This window comes from Lemur catta, chromosome 7 (assembly GCF_020740605.2).
Source record: "Lemur catta isolate mLemCat1 chromosome 7, mLemCat1.pri, whole genome shotgun sequence".
NCBI lineage: Eukaryota > Metazoa > Chordata > Mammalia > Primates > Lemuridae > Lemur > Lemur catta.
This window is the reverse complement of record NC_059134.1, coordinates 11,339,413-11,360,025: the sequence shown is the minus strand read 5'-3', so window position 1 is coordinate 11,360,025 and position 20,613 is coordinate 11,339,413. Positions and strand designations below refer to the sequence as shown.

The following is a 20,613-nucleotide window of genomic DNA, read 5'->3' as shown; positions in this document are numbered from 1 at the left end:
CCTCGGCTCTGCCCGGGCTCCCGACCCCGGTCCCGGGCGCGGTGGCTGCCGGCAGCGGCTGGCAGGGTGACAGGCTCCCGGACCCGGAGCGCAGACCTGAGCCCCGCCCCGCGGTCGCGGAGTCCCGGCCAGAGCGCAGCGTCGGGGCGTGGAGAGGGGCGCGAGCGGCGCGGGACCTCGGCTCCCGGCCTCGCCAGGATGGGCTCCCCGGCCTTGCTCAGGTGACACCCGCCTTCCAGGCGCCGCGGTCCTCACGCCCCTCCTGGGCTCCCCGTCACAGGGCGCGCCCTAGGCGTACCTGGGAGGACCCTAGGCTTTCCCCTGGGTTCTATCGGTCAGCCAGACATCAACAGGTATTTATTGTCTCCAGGGCCTGGGGACATTACATGCATTGGGACACCCTCCTGGGCCCACAAATCTGCTGAGGCTCTTCTCATCAACAAGCCTCTCCCCCAGGCTCTTTCTCCTGAAGATGCCTTCGTTCCCCCGCCCTGCTGAGGGTCTGGCCATTGAACCAGGCGGAAGAAATCCGGGTTGTGGATGCAGACAAGGCGCCCCAGATGGACGCTGCGTCCTTCCGGAGCCTGGTGGTTGCAGCGCTCCCACCTGTCACTGGGCCTCTTCTCCTTCTTCTCCTTTCTGGGGACCCCTTCCCCTGGTGCTCAGCCCTGTCCTGCTGCTATCTGTCCCCAGCCTCCAGTTCTGACTGAGGAGGATTGCAGGACAGCCCTGGCGGTGGCCTTAGGCTGGTCTAGAAGGAGACCCACCTGTGACGTGGGCTCCTCTGTGGCTCTCGGCTCTGGAAGACATTCCTGGCCCTTGAGGCCTGCTGAGGCCAATGCCTTCCCCTTCTCACTGCCTCCCCTTTCTCCTTTCAGCCAGTGTCTCTCCTGGAAGAGAATCGTCGGCATCTTTTTCCTGCCATTTGTTTTATCTGGTTTTGCTCCGCGGCTTAAACATAAACAGGACGTTGTACCTGGAAGATCACATCAGCTCCAGTCCAGGTTTGCTTGAGTGGGGAAGGGAGGAGCTTTCTCTTTTTCCTTGGGGAAAATAATATAGCAAGTGTACACAGAACATGTCCTGCTAACAAGAACTTCTTTTTCTGCTAAGGTTTCAGCTGTCTCTCCACTCTCTCTCTCTCTCTCTCTCTCTTCCCCCCTCTCTCCCTCTCTCTCCAGGTTTGATTGGTCTCATTTGACCCCTCTGGAACTGAAGGAAAGATCTGTGGGACTTCAAACTAAAAGCACAAGTGGGGGCAGGCCACACTTCACCCTGGAGGGGCACAAGTTCCTGATCTTTGGGGGCTCCATCCACTATTTCCGGGTGCCCAGGGAGTACTGGGGGGACCGCTTGCTGAAGCTGAAGGCCTGTGGCTTCAACACTGTCACCACGTGAGTGCTGGTTCCTCACCCTCCATGACCTTGGTACCCTACAGGGGCTCCTACCATCGGCTTCTTGGCTCAGAACCTGAGCTCTGGTGTGGGGGCCCAGCATGAGGACTTATCTTCTAAATAGTTGTTTTTAGCACATGCCTTTTATGCTTAAGTGTCCAGCTGTCACTTATGCCTCATACTTAGTTTGCTCTCTCATCAAAGCCTTGGATAGGGGTTAGGGGGAGAAGTATAAAGGCAGTAGGCGATTTCCTCTGGAGTCTCCCTGTCCAATGGGGAGCACTGGGGGCCCTTAAGGGCACTCAGTTCAATGGCATAAACCCAAGTCATACTTAGTGATAAATGCATACTTACAGAGGCATGCATGTTTTAAAACAATCCTTATTTATGTATATGGAGGTGAACATGTAGAGGGATAATAGCAGTATCAAAAAATGAACTTATAATGAAATACCAATATCACTAAAATGAAGTTTAGTGGCATAAAGAAAGTGAACACTGTGGGTTGATGAGTAAGACCATAGGGATTTAGTGTCAGGTAGATCTGGCCTTCAGTCCTGGCTTTGCCTCTAACCATCACATCAAGGCCCTGGGGTCCTCATCCGTAAATGGGCAGAATGAGAATTGCCTCAAGCCGGGCACGGTGGCACATGCCTGTAGTCCCAGCTACTTGAGAGACTAAAGCAGGAGGATCCCTTGAGACTAGGAGTTTGAGATCAGCCTGGACAACATAGCGAGACCCTGTCTCTTAAAAAAAAAAATAGCCTCATAAGGTTGTGTTGATTAAAGGAAATAAAACCTTTATCTTATTTATATGAAAAATGCCTGTCACAATACCTGGCACACATATGTACTCAATGATGGTGGCAAAAAGAAACACAAATCCAGTTTAGTCTATCAGAAGAATTGAAATAAAAACGCGCATGAATTTAACACGATTATGTATACAAGGTAATGTGTATTTAGGATGTACTTTCAAAGTGTAGGCACTTTCTAAGCCTTTTCACAAAGCCCTCAATCCTCACGGCGGTCCTGTGAGATGGATAGCATAATTCGCACTGTGCGGGGGAGAAACTGGGCAGAGGGGTAACCGCCTGCTCCGGAGGACGTGGGATGTCTGACTGCAACACAGTGCAGGTAGCAGCTGCGGAGCCCACACCCTGCACTGTGGTAGTTGCCTTCCTGGTGTGACCTCTGCCAGGCATGGCATGCAGACATGGGCCCAGAGATGACTGATGTCACACATGAACAAAGGCCCCAGTCAAGTAAAAATCATGCCCTAAGCCAAAATCATATTTGAATCAGGAACAGTGGAGTTCCCTTCCTAACAGATCTATTCCAGAAAAATCTTGAAATTTGAAAAACTGGGAGTCATATACACTTGAAAGTTATGTATCATATTGTATACTTGGGCCATTTTTCCTTTTTTCTTAATCTTATCTATTTTTTAAACCTTGTCAAATAACTAAATTGTAGCTTTGTTAATCTCTATCTTTTGGTTTATATTCCAAAATTTCTGAGTTATGTATAATTTCCTTTCTTCTACTTTATTTAATTTAGTACCTTCTCATCCTCATCCTCTTCCTCTTCCCTCTTCTTCTTCTTGTTTCCTGAGTTGAACATTTAGCTTGTGTTCTTTCCAGTCTTCGGTGTTTTCTAACGTATTCATTCAGAGCTATGACTGTTCCTGTAAGTATTGCTTTGGTTACATATCCCACAGCTTTTGCTATACGGTGCTTTAAATATCATTTAGTTTCAAATATTTACTAAGTTTTGTTGTAGTTTCCTCTTTGACCCATAAACTATTTGGGAATATGCTTTCTAATTTATTTACTTATTTATTTTAGTTTTTGCAACTTTTAACTGTCATTTTCTCATTTAGTTTCATTTGTCTTGGGATCATGGACTACTTGATACAGATTTTGGGAATTTGTTGAGATTTACTTTGTGACATAATACATATAAGTATTTTATAAGTGTTCCATGCATTTTTAAAAATAATATAAATGCTCCATCTGTTGGCTGCTGGGTTCTCTATGTATTTATTAGATCCAGCCTTCCTAATTGTGCTGTTCAAATTCATATCCTTGCAAGATTTTTTGCTGCTTATTATCTTTGTTTCTTATATCAGTATTTTCAGTACTCTCACTATGACTGTGAAATTGGTTTATCCCTTTTCTTTCTAACTCAGTCAGCTTCTCCTTGAAGCTATGCTGTTAAGAGCATAGGAGGTAATGGTTAGTATATCTTCTTGAAGCATCATTGCTTTTATTTTTTACTCGATGCCACTCCTATTACCTATTTGCAAGTTTTGCTGTAAAATCCATTTGCCTGTTATTAGTATTGCTGGAATCATTTTGATTCATCTAATCTTTTCCCATCTTTTTTCCCAACTTTTTCCAGCCATTTTCCTTAAAGTTAGTTGTAAGTAACATTTAGCAAATTTTTTTTTGTTCTATTCTCTCAATGTATAGCAGTAAACTTTGCTGTGCATATTTAGTCTTCAGCAAAATGATTATTCATTCCTCCCCACAACAAAAGATCTTAAAATACAATGCATTCTGCTATAATGCAATGCATATATTGTCAAAAATCTCTGCACTGCACAAAATTGTGTAATAAAACCATGATGTTAGGGGTAGAACACTCAAAAATCTCATCAGTGACACGCAAAAAAGATAGTCACCTCATAAGAATAGCATCTAATAAAAATTTTACACATGTCTTTTTGACTTTCTGGACTCATACCCTGTGGGGGAGGCCCTGGCAGGGGCCCTCCTTGCTACATGCTAAAGGTAGTGCCCTTCTCTATTGTCACCATTGTCTATTATTTTGATTAATTCATAGCAATAATTTATTGGGCAGATATAGTCTTTTTTAATTGTTTTTCCTTTTCTTTACATTTTTAATGAGTGTTACAAAAAAGAAGGTGGTGAATGGGAGAATTTATATATAAATACAAGAAATCTAGACTCATAGCAAGGTTGGTAGTTTGGACCACAATTGGGTAATAGGGCAAGGAACTATTGAAGATGACCATCATTAGCATAATGGAAGTTTGATTTCCATTGGAAAGTCCAATTTATTCCAAAACAGAGCTACCCCAGGTTTTGGCTTGGGTTTGGGCCCGACCTAGCAATTTGGAAGAAAGAAATAAGAAGATGGTTATCACACTTCCCTCTTCCCTCTTCCAGCTATGTTCCGTGGAACCTGCACGAGCCGGAGAGAGGCAGATTTGACTTCTCCGGGAACCTGGACCTGGAGTACGTGGCGTTGCTGCCTCTGCGACCTGGCGCGGGGCGGGGGCAGAGAGGTGGCTGCTCGGGTGGATTAGGACCTACAGAGAACCAGAGAGGGACCTGCGTCTGGAGCTTGTTCTCAGGACGCTGTGAGAGGCCCTGTGCCCAGGACCCAGATGCTTCCCAGCTGTGACCTGTCACCCCGCGGGGCTGGGCCTGCAGCCTCTGGGCCCCACTCTCCACGGCAGCCCAGAGGGGCCGAAGACCCTGGGTGCTGCCCGACTCCCTAGGAGGGTCCAGCACCTGTGCTAGGACAGGGGCTGCGTCTCTGGGGGAGCAGGGCCATTGGGGTCAGGTTCACTGTTAAGCCCCCCGGTGTCCCGTCTGACGCCTTCCTCCTGGGGCCCCAGATGGGGCTGTGCGGATGGTCTGAGGCTGGGAGCAGCTCTGGCCTCAGCCTGGTGGGGGATTCCTGCTGTGCGGGGTGGGCGGAGCCTTGGCTTCCCGCAGGCTGTCTGCCTGGTTGAGAGGGGGGCGAGGAGAGGAGCTGGGCTCCCCCCACCAGCCTGTGCCCTGGGCCTTCATGGCAGGTGCTGACTCGTTTACCTCCCCAGGGCCTTTGTCCTGCTGGCCGCGGAGCTCGGGCTGTGGGTGATCCTGCGTCCAGGCCCCTACATCTGCAGCGAGATCGACCTCGGGGGCTTGCCCAGGTGTGTGGGGCTCCGAGTCCAGTTGGGATTGTAGTGAAGTATTTTGCTTTACAAAAAGTGAAATTTCAATCTAATAATGGTGACCTTTGTTTACAAAAATAACCTTTATTTATTGAGCCCGTGTTGTGTGTCTTGCACTACCCTATGCATTTTACCTTCGTTGTCTCATGTGACACCTTCAGTAATGTGGTGAGGTGTGGGTATCACTGTTGTCCCCATTTCACAGATGGGGAACTCAAGGCGTTGGGCCTGGTGCTTTGGGCCTATGGCCAAGAGCGAGTGCGAGGGCAGAAGCAGCCACAGATGTTCGTACTCCTTTCCCCACAGAGGAGGGGCTGTGGCCAGCTCTGTTGTTCCCATGCTCTGGGAACAAAGGAGATGGAAGCTCCAGCGCGTGCAAGGGAAGGTTCTGACACTCCTGATCTTTCTCTTATTTTGTTGAGGGAAGGCCACCGTCTCCACGTACTGAGACCCTCAGCTCCCCTCCCTTCCTCTCGCTCTTCTTCGCTCATTTCTTCCTCTGTGTTGCTGGCCCTCAGCCCAGACTACTGAGGTTCAGGCTGAGAATCCAGGAGTCTTCTCCCACTATCCCTGCATGCTGACAGGCCTCCCCGGCCAGAGCTGTGGCTCTGTACCCAAAGGAGCACTTTTACCCCCAGAGTCAGGAGAAGACTTTGCTTTTCTCCATGCTGGGCTCCTTCTCCCATCCAGCTTGGAAGCAGAAAAAGCCTGAGCTTAGGAGAAGTGGGCGTTTCAGGGAAGCGATTGCTCCCTGTGCAGGAGGAGATCTGGCCGGGCGCCTCGCCAGTGACCTGTGCGGGGGCAGGAGGTGTCACGGGCTTTTAGGCTCATGTCCTGCACCTGAAGTCTTAGGTCTTAGTGGAAATGTGACCCTGTGCCTAAGGAACAGATGCTGTCCTCAAGAAAAGTGTTTCTAATAAACTCGAAAAGAATGGAGGAGAGTATTCAATAAACAGCAAAAGAAAAAGCTCATTCAGATACAGGTGTGAGAGCCTTGACGGCTCAGTCCCTCGGTCTGCGGGACGGGCTGAAGGCCCTGCTGAGGCTGTGATGTGCATGGAGGTGGGGACGGGTGTTTCCCTCTTAACCTCAGGAGTCTGTGAGAGTCTGAAAAGCTCACACATCTTGAGCATGCATCTTTCCGGAGCCTTGAGTGCCCCAGGACCAAGGGCGTGGGACCTGTGGACAGACGTGAGCTGAGTGGAGGCAGCTCTGGGTAGGGCTGGTCACGGGCTCCGGCCACCTCCTCCTCCTCCTGCCTTCCTGTCGCAGACACTGAGCCTGCCTCTGTCACCCCCAGCTGGCTCCTGCGAGACCCCCAGCTGAAACTGAGGACAACCAGCAAGGGCTTCACTGAAGCAGTTGATGAGTATTTTGATCATCTGATTCCCAAAGTGACTCCTCTCCAGGTACAGCCACATTTCCTTTTCCTTCTTGCTCATGTGCGTTTTAGGGAAATGGTTTGTTCTGGCTCCATCACCGAATAGGCCATGTGCAGTCTCTATGAGAAATGAAGCTGACTTCCTCATAACTGAATTCTCTACCCTCATCTTAAGGACAGAAGCTCTTTCTTGTCCTGTTTTTGTACTTTTTCCCCAGGGCTTCTGGAAAGACTCTTATCCCACAAGACAGGGACTGCATGAATGGGTGTCAAGGTTGTGACATGCACTTGATATTCACAAAGCTCTGCTTGCTTATTTCAGCTCTTAACTTGGCAAAAAAAAAAAAAAAGGCTCAAAAAGTACAACAGAGTTTATGGTCAAATAAAAGTCTCCCCTCCCACCCTCTCCCAAAGCTATTTAGTTGCCTTTTCAGGAGACAACCAATTTTCACCAGATTTTTGTGTATCTTTCCAGAGATTTTCTATACATGTAGAAGCAAATAATATAAACACACATATGTGTATATATTGTTTTTTGTATAAAAATATACAGTTTCCATGGGGCATTTTTCTTTTGTAATCTGAAAATATATTTTTGAAACCTGCCATTCTTTTTAATGGCTGCATAGTATTCCATAGTATGGATATATCATAATTTATTTAATTAGTGCCCTAGTCATGGACATTTGGGTTTTCCAAGTTTATGGAAATAACTTGGAAAGTTATTAAATAACCTGGCTCACATGTCATTTTGTGTCTGTGTGAATGTACTTACTACTGCCTGTATTCCAGTTTCATTTAGTCCCAAGAATGGGAAGAACACAGATGCCCTGCATTTCCTTCCTCATGGAGTTCCCAGACCTATGCACTAGATAAAAAATTCCTTCATTTTCATAATGGCAACATATAGCACACCAGGCAGGTCTGCGACTAAAAAAATGAACATTATACCCTGAAGTCTACAAGACAGCAATTGTTTGATCATTGTGATATTCTTTTGTTTAATTTAAAAAATATGAATCTCTCTTCTAAACAAGAGGATGCACACTGTTACTATTTAAGTAAAAATAAATCTTAGTTTAAAAACACATTGCTTAATGTAGCTTGAGATGGGATAAGAACCTGGATTATTAGGTAGTATAAGCTTATTGTTTTAGACTCTTCTGTTTGGGGGGAAATACGACAGGCATACAGAGCCAGCTCTGTATAACTAACCCTGAATTGTGAACTGCGAGTTATTCCTGTTAGGATAATTATAAAGAGAAGAATCGGGGTTTAGAAAGGAAAGTGAAGGATGGTTTAGGAACAATATTCCTGAAATATGGCTTTAGAAAGATGGGCACTGCAGAGATGAAGAGAACCCCGTCTTTGGGATTAAACTCTGGGTCTGTTAGGTGGACTCAAGGTACATCTTTTGTACCAAGGGCTTAAGCCACATGTTTCTGGTTGCATTTCTGCAATCTAGATGGGACATAGTGGCAGGAGTGAGCCTTAAAACTAGAAAGACTTTAAATATTTGGATGGAAAGTCAAGCACAAGTACAAATGTCACTTAGCAGTCATACGTATGCAACAAGCAAGGCAAATGTATAAACATCCCATTGAAATCATGAGGGTGATAGATCCTAGAAAATTTTTAAGATGCAAGGAATTATATGTAAGTGAAATGTATAGAGCTCATTATTGATAAATTATTAGTACTTTAAGGTCTTATTTAATTGATGTCTTCATTGTTTTAATTATGTAAAAATAATTTTTAAGTGCATTTACTGGTTTACTTGGGTCTTTTATTCTTCTAATCCTGTTTATTTAACGAAGTCAACTGTGAATTCTCCTACAACGAGGTTTTTAGGAATGTCACCCTTTAGGTTGGAGAGAGGATACTGTTCAATAGTGAAAACAATTGTTCTCCATTCATTAGTTGAGAATATTTACGTCCATACAGTAAGTCATTATTGAGCGCTGGGCACTGTGCCGTTATTACCGAGTATTTCAGGCACTGTGCCATGGCGAAGCTTCCTGTCCTGAGAAGGACAGGCGTGGTGTTCGCCCGTGGAGCTTGCAGTCCAACATGGCGACAAACAGCACTGCAGTGAGATCATGATGGCTACCATGCAGGAGGTGCAGGAGCCCCCTAGCGGGCAGTAACAAGCTCTTGCTGAAAAAGGGAGGTTCAGGGAATGTTTTCCAGAGAAAGTGACTTTTAGACAGTGACTTGAAGAGTGGGCAGGCGTCAGCTAGGCAGGGGAAGTGCTCATGAGTCCCCAGCATGGGTGAAGCAAAGATGGCGGGAGACAGAATGAGGAGTTTGAAGAACTGCGGGAAGTTCCGCGTGCCTGGGCAGAGAGCGTGAGGTGGGAGAGAGGCAGAAGGCGGATCTGCAAATGAAAACCTGCCAGTCACGCTCCTTCTCCTTCGTGCCCACTCGGGAGCCAGTGTCCCTTTGCCCCAAAACGAATGCCACACTCCGAGGTTGGCATTACTCTGTGGGCAGTAGGAACCACGGGATTGCGTTATGTTGGGACAGTGAAGACCAGACCTTTGCTTTCGAGAGCTCACTCTGCCTTCCGTGTGGAGAGGCTCTAAGAAGAAAGAAACACACTTGAGTGTGGAAGGACGTTGGAAGATTAAATTAGGCTCTGAAAAGTGCTTTAATTTTAGCACAGCTAGGTCAGTGTTGATGGTTTATGTGGTGTGAGGGGCTGGAAGCTGTACTAAGGTGGCTTGAGGGGTGAGTTAAAAGTGAGAAAGCAGAGCATGTGAGCATAGATGACCGGTAACTTCCAGAAAGTGTGGCTCCTAGAGAGGAGAGAGCAGGAGGACTTTGGAGCCCTCTCCCCCATGTCCCTCCGATGTGAAGGTCCCAAATACGTTCCCATGACAATGGAAGTCAGTCAGTTTGGAAGGAAAGGTGGATGGCACCAGTGGAAGAGGGACTGTGCCAAGAGCTGAGCTCCTGAACAGGTGGTGGAGGGCAATGGGACGGGCACACAAGCCACTTACCCTAGGCATTACCCTAGGATGGGGGGGAGGGGGGCGTCTCTTTGATTCCTCAGGTTTGAAAGTGGATAGGATGGGCCTGGAAGCAGGTGAGTTTGTAGGTTTGAGAGATCAAATTTAAGTAGCTAATCAGTATGAGAAATAAAGGGGAAGCTGTGACAGCCACTTGTCTGCAACGTCCTAGGGAGGTAGGACTCCTGCAGCAAAGTGTCTGAGAGGACTTTGACCCCAGGGCGGGGAGGAGAGAGCAGAAGACCGTAAGGAGCCTTGCACCAGAGCACACCACACCAGCTGTGTGTCTCTAGCAGCAACCCAGTGACTGCAGGCTTATGGCCCCAGGGGCGTCTCTCTTGTCTGCTCTGCTTGTCTCTCAGTACTGCCGGGGAGGCCCTGTCATCGCAGTGCAGGTGGAGAATGAATACGGTTCGTTTAATAAGGATAGAAACTACATGCCCTATCTTCACAAGGTAAGAAACGCTTGGTTCATCTCCACGTTTACATGTCTCCATCCTTAATCTCTTTTCCAGCACACGTTTCTGATTCCCTGCTGCGAGGGTGACTGTGCTGGGCACTGTGCATTCTGAGAACATGCAGCTGACCCTTGAACAATGTGGCTTAGGGGTGCCAAGCCCTGGCACAGTCGAAAATCTCAGTATAACTTTTGACTCACCCAGAACTTAACTAATAGCCTACTGTTGGTTGGAAACCTTACTGGTAACGTAAACAGTCAATTAACCCATATTTTGTATGTTATAGTACGTACTCTGTTCTTACAATAAAGCAAGCTAGAGAGAAGAAAATGTTATTAAGAAAATCATAAGGAAGAGAAAATATTTTTACTATTTATTAAGTGGAAGTGGATCATCAGAAAGGTCTTCATCTTCATCATCTTCACATTGAATAGGCTGAGAGGAGGAGGAAGAGGGGGGTTGGGCTTGCTGTCTCGGAGGGAAGCAGGAGAGTTACACTTGATGTAACTTTCATTGAAAAAATCTTCGCATGAGTGCAGTTCAAATCCATGCAGAAGATCAAGTTCAATTTCTCTGTGAATTTACAGTATTGTCAGGACAATAAAGATGTACTTTAACAACTTTATTATGATACAAACATGGTATTAAAGATTATTCCTTTCTATTTGCTATTTTTATGATCCACAATTCTCATGAAAGCTGGGGGTTGGTGAATCCATACTTATAGTAAATAACCCTTTAAGAACTTAATGACGATAGCTAGCAGCTTGCAGCTTTCTGGCCTGTAGTATTAACATCCTCTCTTCTGCTCCCTTTGCTTCTTCACAGAAGGACATCTCAGGCCAGGGAATAACTGCAGTCCTGCCTGCTGTCCTTTCTGGGCTCAGCCCCTCCAGGTCCCTGACTTCCCACATTCAGGAAGTTGATAAGGGCCCAGTCTCAGTGGGGTCCCCTCCTCAGGGCATTAAGCAGGTTGCTGGGGCCACATGGTCTGGCCTGACCCTCCCAACTCTGCCCTTGCTGACCTAGCTCTGTTCACAAAGAGGCCTCTGGCTGAATGGCGTGGAGGGGAGAGGTCACCAGCTGGGCAAAGAAGGGGTCAGGAGGGCAGGGCTGGGCTCCACCCACGTGCTGGCTCCTGCCCTGCAGCTGTGGCTTCTGGAGTTGAACAAGGTCTGTGAGTAATTCCCCTCCTGATCTTTACTCCGGGGCTGGCATGACGTCCCCAAATCAGTCTGATTCAGTTAGCATTATTTTTTCTTTATTTTAAAATGTACCACTCAGCTCTACCCCCAGGCCCAGATCTGGCTTGATGAACAGAGGAGACACACAGACGGGGTCCCCTGATCCCCGGCCTAGGAAATATAATTTTTCCAACTAGACCTCCTCTCCTGCCCACAGCCAGTTCCCGTGACAGTGTCTAGGTGGGACCCAAGCTTTGCAAAGTTGATCTCTGCTCTTTCTCAGACCCGCAGCCTCAGCCTCACCCCTCCCAGCACAAAGTCTTTCCCAACTTGTCTTTCTCTCCCTTTCTGTGGTGTACATCCTCCTCAGGGTGTTTCCTGATAAACTCAGCTCTTTTTTCCCTGAAGGCTTTGACCATCAGCTGATTTTAAGGTCATTCCCCCCAAAAAAACACCAGGCTGAGACAGACATGGTGACTTTTCCCAATCACTGAGATGCAGATGGTCAGGCTCCAAATTCAAGCCCGTCTCCAGCTCACACCTGCCACCTGAACCCTGCTGTGATTATTTCCCAGTTTCCTTATGCACTCATCCCTTGGTGTTCACTGGACCCCCGCAGATACCAAAATCTTTAGGTGTTCAAGTCCCTAACTTAAATGGTGTAGCATTTGCACATAACCTACGCACATCCTCCCCATACTTAACATTATCTCCAGATTACTTATAATACCTGACATAATGTAAATGTTATGTAAATAGTTGTTATACTGTACTGTTTAAGGAATAGTGATAAGAAAAAAAAGTTTGTACATGTTTAATACAGATGCAATGTCATTTTATTTATTTATTTATTTATAGAGACAGGATCTCACTCTGTCACCTGGGCTGGAGTGCAGTGATATGATTATAGCTCATTATAGCCTTGAACTCCTGGGCTCAAGTGATCCTCCTGCCTCAGCCTCCTGAGCAGCTGGAATTACAGGCACACACCACCACGCCCAGCTATTTTTAAAATTTTTTGTAGAGATGGGATCTTATTGTGTTGCCAGGCTAGTCTCAAACTTCTGGCCACAAGTGATCCTCCTGCCTTGGCCTCCCAAAGTGCTGGGATTACAGGCGTGAGCCACCACACCCGGCCTTAAGATGCAATCTAAAACAAAATATTTTTGACCGGCAGTTGGTTGAATCCATGGATGCAGAACCTACAGATACATAGGGCCAACTGTATTTCCTTCTTCCCCTGGGACCTGGGAAGTGGGTTCATTCCGTTCAGTTTTTTCAACAGACCCTGCTGCAAAGAGGGATTGTGGAGCTGCTCTTGACCTCGGACAGTGAGACAGATGTGCTGAAAGGCCACATCAAAGGAGGTACAAAGTTAGTTATTTCAAAGGGGAATGGAGGCTCTTAGCCAGCTGGTTTAAATCCTGAACAAGCTTCAGAGAGAACCGAGTGTACCTCTGACACCTCTCTTTCCCATGTCCATTGGCATGGATCCCAGAGATTTGATATTACAGTAGATGAGGACTCAAGGTCAAAGCTCAGAGTTCACTTGCCAACTCTATCGCTCGTCCTTGCTCCTGTTGTCTAAAACAGCAGTAACGGAGTGAGCTCTCCCCAGTACGCCTTTTTATCTTTCATAATTTTCTGTAGCTGGGGCATGTGTTGGTGCTGGGTATGGCTTAGGATCAGGGCTACCTCCACCAACATGGAGAGCCACATGGGAACCAGAAGATGGCAGAGTCCCATTCTTGGGATCCTACAGCTTCCGGCTCAGTGTAGACCCTTAGCAGACCCTAGGGAATAAAGTAGCAGGGCAATTCAGGACAGAATCATAAGATAACAGAAGTGAGGCAAATGACCAAGGTGTGAGCAGGCTGATGGGTGCAGAGGAGGATCTGTCAGGTGATCTTTAGCTGGAGACCAGCTGCTGCCCCAGACTGCTGTGCTTTCCTTTGCAGCGGCTCTTCCCCACATTATTATGGTGCCCTGGAAAGGAGGCTGAGCTGGGGGCCCGGCAACCTGTGTTCACCTCCTAGGTCCGATCAAGTCAGATGGTCTTGGCCTGCTTCACTTCTCTGCACAAAGTGTGGTTAACTTTAACTGCCCTTCTCAGTACAAATCATTGTCCTTGCAAGTGTCCAGTGATGTGGTGAAGGCTATGGCGGCACTTTGCACGTTGCAAGGTGGGATGCACGCAGTATCTTGTCATCCTCACCATGCAGCACGCCTTCCCTCCTACGTGCAGGGTGGGCCTCCATCCCCTCCCTGATGACACTTGTCACAGTGCCTCTCCCTTCTCTCTACAGTGTTGGCCACTGTCAATTTGAAAAGACTTCACAAGGATGCTTTCAATCAGCTTTCTAAAGTCCAGGTAAGACACCCCAGAGATGAAGAGTTTTGTCTGTCCTCCTGCCATGACCCCCCTTGTCTATGCAACTGGTGTTCACTGGAAACAAAAGGTTTGACAAGAAGTCTGCAACTTTTCACCCTGGGGCTCCAGCATGTTCCAAAGCCATTCAAGAGTATGCTGACTTTTGGCGTGGGGAATGAGGAGGAACCCTGCTTGTGTCACCCCCGTCCGTGGGTCACATCATGGAGAGGCCTGTGGGAAGGGTGAGGGGGTTATGTGACCTAAAACCTCACTATGGAATCAGAAGAAGTGATATTATTTTCCTCTGTGAGGACAGAGCTCAGAAATGGGCTGTGTGTATTGCTGACAGAGAACTCACTCGTGGTTTTGGTGGGGTTAGCCTTTTCCAGCCACGCTGTGTTGAGTTATGGGAACAACTGAGTATTACACGTGCATTTACTCCACAAATGTGCATTGAGCAGCCCCCCTTTCCTTTCCTTTCAGTGGGTGACCTCCTGTGACAGTTACAAAGATGGACACTCTGTAGTCCATACCTGCAGGAGGTACATAGTTCCTTTTCCCACAGAATAGCAGTGTGCTCTTTAAGCCCAAATGCAATCACAGTCTCTGCTTAACACCCTTCCTTTGTGTCCAGGGCCCAGGATGGCATCCAAAGCCCTGACACGGCCTGCTAGGACTGGTGTGACACCCCTACTTCCATTCCTGGCCCCACCCATGCTGCTCCTCCCCTTGGCATGAGGCCTTCCCTGAAGTCTGCATCTTGCAGGGCTCCCACCGGGCCAAAGATGCCCACAGCACCAGTGCTCTCTCCTCAGTCTTACTTGCCCTCAAGTTACATATTAAGAACTAATTAATCTTATTCCTTTTCTCATCAATTTCTACACAATTTCCTACCAGGTAAAAGGAAGGGGCTCTGCCAGAGTGGAGCCGTGGATATCCCTGGTTTTCAATGCCTGTATTAAGTCGTCTTCTTTTTCTTCTTCCTTCTTTTTCTTCTTCTTTATTTAAGAGATGGGGTTTCCAAATGTTTATAGCAGCACAATTGACAATTGCAAAGATGTAAAAACAACCCAAGTGTGCATCAGTACATGAGTGGATTAACAAAATGTGGTGTATGTATACTTCCAAACTTATTTTATGCGGCCAACATTATTCTAATTCCAAAATCAAACAAAAACATTTCAAGAAAAGAAAACCAAGGACCAATATCCTTCATGAACATGGAAGCAAAAATTTTTAACAAAATATGAACAAATTGATATATAAAATGATAATACATCACAATTAAGTGAGATGAAAGAATGGGTCATTAATTTTGGAGAATTCTCAGCCATCACTTTTTCAAAGGTTTTCTCTGTGTGCTCTCTCCTTCTGCAATTCCAATTACATGTACAGTAGACCATTTAATGTGGTCTCACAACTCTTGGATTCTATTTTCTTCCCCATTCTTTTTACACTTTGTTTTTCAGTTTGGTTAGTTTCTACTGACTTATTTTTAAGTTCACTGATTCAATTCCTCATCCCTGTTGAGTTACTGATGAGCCCATTGAAGGAATTCTTCATTTCTGTTACTGTGCTTTTCATTTCTAGTAATTCCATTTGATTATTTCTCATAGTTTTCATCTCCCAGCTAAAATTGCCCATATGATATTGCATGTTGTCTACCTTTTCCATTATAGCCTTAAATATATTAATCACAGTTATTTTAAATTCCTGTCTGATAGTTACAACATCTGTGTCATATCTGAGTCTGTTTCTGATGATTACTTTATGTTTTCCAAGTGTGATTTTTTTCTTGCCTCTTTGTATGGCTCATCTGAATATCTTTTTTTTTTTACTGAAAACTGATCATCTTGTATAGGACACAGATACTGTCTTGGAGATCAGCCTGACTTTCCTTCTGCGAGGCCTTTGATGTGGGATTTTGTGTTTGTCTAGTCAGGAGTTGGGTGGGATTTGAGGTTTGTTGTTACTGAGTTATCCTCCGTGCATCACAGACTTTACATTTCTCTAGTGATACCGTGTTTCTGGGTAGGTGCTGGTTTGGCAGAGTTTATTTCCTCTATGTCTGTACTCCCCTCTGGGTCTTGCCTTTGCAACGTGCCCCATAGAGGATCTGTCTCTTCCAGCTCTCTCAGACATATTCTGTGTTACTTTTACTCCCCTTGGTTAGCCTGATGGTGAGAGAGGAAGGTGTTCCTCCTGGTGTTCAGATGAAAGCTCATTCTCAGGCAGGTGCTGTTGCTGGGTCTGAGGAGAGTGGCCTTTGCAGGAGCTCCTGTTCCTCTTCTAGCAGCAATTCTAATCCTGGCCTGTGCTCTTGCTCTCCTCCCAAGGGTAGTGCTTTTTCCCCTGTTCCCTTTCCTCAGATGCAGTGGGATCCTACCAGCGCCCTAAGGACACAGATTTTATGCTCTTCTCTGCAGATTACGGGTTTTGTTCCTTAGGGGAGATAAGACTGTGAGAAGATTTGGCAGTGGCCGCTGTTCCCTTTCCTCAGTGAGTACCAGGAAGAAAGCGGCATTACTTTGCTAGGGCTGCCTTGACAGAGGACCACAGGCCCGTTGCTTAAACAGCAGAAATGTTCTTTCTCACAATTCTGAGGAGAGACATCTGAGGCCAAGGAGCTGGCAGGGTTGGTTAGATGTTAGATGGCTGTCTGCTCCTCCCGGTGTCCTCACGTGCTCTTTCCTCTGTGTGTGTCTGTGTCCAACATGGTTTCTTGTCCTCAGTGAGATGGCTGGTCCAAATAGCATGCAGCATCATTATTGGAAATTATAAGTCTTCTATTATATCTTTAAATATGTTTAAAACATGTTTGTATTTTCTTTGCAGACGTGAGTTAAGAGTAATGTAAAATGTCTTCTGTCTTCCTTTTACATCTTTCTTGTCCATTTCTCTCTAATCCTTTCTTCTTTATGTTAATTTTTATTTGTGTTCACTTTTTATTACCTTTCTTTTCTATTTCTCACATTGTTTATTTTCCTTTTAGCTGCTTCTAGTCTTTTTTTTTTTATTTCAGCCTATTATGGGGGTACAAAAGCTCAGGTTATATATATTGCCCATGTCCCACCCATCCCCCTGAGTCAGAGCCTCAAGCGTGTCCATTCTCCAGACAGTGCGCCTGGCACTCACCATGTAGTCATACCTCCATCCCCTCCCCCCCCACCGAGTCAGCACCTTCAAACATGACCATTCCCCATACGGTGCGCAACGCACTCATCATGTAGGCATTGTTCACTTTCTCTGTGTCTTTACAACCTGGCAGAGTTTTTTTTTCAAGAAGGCAAATAAAATAGAAACTATTATTAGTCTTGACTTAATATTTCCTATTTTATTTGCCTTCTTGAAAAAAACTCTGCCAGGTTGTAAAGACACAGAGAAAGTGAACAATATATTTGACAGACAGTAAGACTCAGTGCTGATAGCTGGACTCAGGTCTGGATTTCAGCTGTGATCTGTCCTTGCCAGCAGTGTCTTCTCAGTCTCCGTTTCTGCATAAGGAATTGCAGCCAGGTCCTTGTGTGTCCAAAACTGGTTCTTTCAACACCGGCCTCAGCTAAGACAAGATTGCACCTGCTGGTGTTGCTTTCCAGGTGTAGCAGGGAGGCACACAAAGCTACTAGTCTGGAGACCACAGGTGTTCAGGAGTGGAGAAGCCAGAGCCATGGATGATGGCGAAGGTGTAGTGGGCTGGGGGAGGCATATAGAATTTTGGATAAAAAACATGAGTTTCTCAAGTTCTCATATGTTGTATTTAGTTTTTCTGATTTTTCTTTTTTGTTTTTTTTGTCAGACTTAGTATTTGATTTGGTTTGTTTCTAGAGGGACAAGCCACTTCTGATCATGGAATACTGGGTTGGCTGGTTCGACAAGTGGGGAGATACACACAATGTTAAAGATGCGAACAGTAAGTGTTCTGCAGTGAGTCGTGGATCATTCTCACAGTTCTCTGCTAATTAATTCGCTCATTCAGGCCCAAAGCTCAACTCCTGTTAGGTACAAGTACTCAGCAGGACTTGAGGACATGCTGAAGCATAAAAATTATGTGGTTCCACCTGCCCCTGACCAGCTTATAATTTAGTGGAGTTGACAGATCATTGAAAAGAAAAATAATCAATATATAGTCCCACGTTTGGCACCTTGCAAACAAGGTGCAATGATAGGAAAGACAAGGGACAGACCTGCCCAGGAAAGGTAAGGTGGCACAGAAGTTTCTCTGAAAAGATGACTTCTTTGAAGAAGGTGGTGCAAAAGTCTTAATCATATCTGGAAAACACAAAGTCCCTTTCCATGGAGTTGTCAACTATGTGGGAATCATGATCAGGAGACAACAGGTTGAGAGCAGGGATCCTGGAGCCGAAGAGGTCAGTGTTTTCATCCCTGCTCTGCAACACTAGGTGTGTGACCAGAGACAGGCTGCTGTCACTGCTGAGTCTCAGTGTCCTCATCTAAGAGACGGGCTGATCCTGAAACCTACCTCTTAGAGTGGTTAAGAGGATTAAATGCAGCCACTTAGAACAATGCCTGGCAGTTGTTGTTTACTTAATAAAACTGTGTTGCTACTAGATATATTTTGCTGTAGCTATTATGAAAACAAGCTCACTTGTATATGAAGGAAAACCATTGAAAAATACTTGGTGACTGAAAAAATAGAAAAAAAAAAGAAAACACTACTACCACCACAAATACCACCATCACCAAAATACCACTACACCACCAGCAGCAGCAATACAACTACAGTAACATCACCAGCAACACCAATAACACCACAAAATAACACCACCAATAACTACAATAACACTACCACCAACTATAGTAACACCACCAGCAACACCAATAACACCACCACAAAATAACACCACCAACACCAATAACAATAACACCACCACCAACTACAATAATACTACCACCACCACTGCCGCCACCACCAAACAACAGTTTTCTGATCTCTTGTATGTCAGGCACTATGCCATATTTCTTACATATATTATCTCATCAATGAATTTTCTCATCAGTCCCATGATATAGTAGGAATTAATACCTTCATTTAACAGGTAAGGAAGCAGAGGTTCTGAGAAAGACAATAGGCTGCCCAAGTTCGTACAAAGAGTAAAGAGTGTGGCCAGAATCGAATCTCGTGTCTAACTGACTTTGAACCTTCTTGCTTCTTATTGTGGTCTGTGGAAAGATGATTGTGTGTGTTAAAACAAGGTGGCCAAAAGAAAGCTTCTGTGGCTAAAGATTGAAAACAGCCATTTGACTATTGCAGTGGTTCTAGCCAGTGTCCCGAGAGGCATTGCACTAAAATGTAGTAATGAGGGTATACTAATTATTTTCACAATTTCAGAAACTTTAACGAAAATCAGATATTTAAGTGACATAAGAGTTCTTAGGCTTTAAGCAAAATGATATATAACAAAATCAATGTTTTTCCTCATTAATGTTATAATGAAACATAGAAGGAACATCGTCATACAAGGACCTGCTATATGTCGTTTTGCTTAGAGTCAGTTTCCAAGAACCTGTGGCTGATGCTACGTGAGGACTCACTGTAATTGATTGTGGGCTGGGGAGCTGGAAGTAATATTTCACCAGAGACTTCCGCCTCTCCCTAATTTCTAATTTTCTCTATGTTCTCTTCTTCCCCTTCTACAGATGTTGAACACACTGTGTCTGAATTCATCAAATATGAGATCTCCTTCAATGTTTATATGTTCCATGGTGGAACCAACTTCGGGTTCATGAATGGGGCCTCGTATGTCAGGAAGCACATAGGTGTTGTCACTAGCTATGGCAAGTGTCTGCTGGTGTGGCTGCTGGGGATTCATAGGGGAGGGTCTGGACGCATGTCCTGGCATTGTCCTGGCCTCTGCTGAGCACTGAGGACTTCTGGATTTATTTTCCTTTCTTCTGTGATGTTCATACTGCCCCGGCAGGCGTTCATGGCAGCAGATGGCTTCCCAGGCCTTAGAGCTCCACATCATGCTCACATCCACTGACCCCTTGATTGAACCTTCTGAGAGGGACAGGAAACACATGGTGGCTGCTGTCAGGCATGGGCAGGCAGGGCTGGGCAATCCAGACAGAGGAGAGAAAGAGGATCCACTAGAAAGGGAATGGAGGGAGGAGCCCAGTGCCCACAGAAAGGGCTGTGGGGAATGTTCCTAAATGGGCCTGACATATGCACAACCCAGCCTGGGATGGAATGGAGGTGGGGACATGTGTCTCCTTCCATCTCACTGCCAGTGGCCCTGGCCCACCTTGTGCCAGCGGTGCTGAAACAGGGCTGCTTTGGGGGACCAGGTGGCCCCTGATAGGCTGGTGTCTTGCAGACTATGACGCTGTGCTGACAGAGGCTGGGGATTACACAGAAAAGTACTTCAAGCTTCGAAAACTCCTCGGAAGTGTCTCAGGTACTCAGAAAGTACTTAAAGAGAGGGCTAGCCCTCCTTGTGGGGCATCTGTGTGCTGTGAAGAGTGAGGAAGGCAAAGATGTCCCCTATGGCAGCAGCTTAATGAAGCTCTTGAGGACAATGGCAACCTTAGGTTCAAATTCTGGGTTTCCCACTTCAAATATGTGTGGTTTTCTTTTTTTAAGTGTCTCTAAGCCCTTTAAGCTTCAGTTTCTTCACTGAAACATGAAGGTAAAGATCCTGGTCTCCTGTGATGATTGTGAAGACTAAGTAAATCGCTATCTGTAAAGCTCTTAGTATGGCATAGTAAGCCCAAACAGAAAAGCAAAATGATCCTGTTTAGTTGTATTTATTTAAATGAAGTTAGTTAAGCAACTACTAAGAGCTAGAAACTAGTGAGCACTGGCAATGCCTAAAGGTGTACGGCA

At 45.9% G+C, this 20,613-nt stretch overlaps 1 protein-coding gene across 3 annotated transcripts in view; it reads left to right on the top strand.

Annotated features, from left to right (window-relative positions):
* The first annotated feature begins 255 nt into the window (after positions 1-255).
* GLB1L3 (galactosidase beta 1 like 3) overlaps positions 256-20,613 on the top strand; it is a 28,852-nt gene continuing 8,494 nt past the window's right edge. For 2 of the 3 annotated variants that reach the window (XM_045556549.1, XM_045556550.1), the window contains exons 1-11: positions 256-1,004; positions 1,182-1,394; positions 4,589-4,657; positions 5,248-5,343; positions 6,665-6,773; positions 10,119-10,211; positions 12,684-12,765; positions 13,705-13,769; positions 17,595-17,679; positions 19,428-19,565; positions 20,105-20,185. In XM_045556549.1, coding sequence (XP_045412505.1) covers positions 541-1,004; positions 1,182-1,394; positions 4,589-4,657; positions 5,248-5,343; positions 6,665-6,773; positions 10,119-10,211; positions 12,684-12,765; positions 13,705-13,769; positions 17,595-17,679; positions 19,428-19,565; positions 20,105-20,185 — 1,495 coding nt within the window. In that variant the 5' untranslated portion in view covers positions 256-540. The remainder of the gene's footprint in view (positions 1,005-1,181; positions 1,395-4,588; positions 4,658-5,247; positions 5,344-6,664; positions 6,774-10,118; positions 10,212-12,683; positions 12,766-13,704; positions 13,770-17,594; positions 17,680-19,427; positions 19,566-20,104; positions 20,186-20,613) is intronic. The other variant, XM_045556551.1, reaches the window with a different exon arrangement.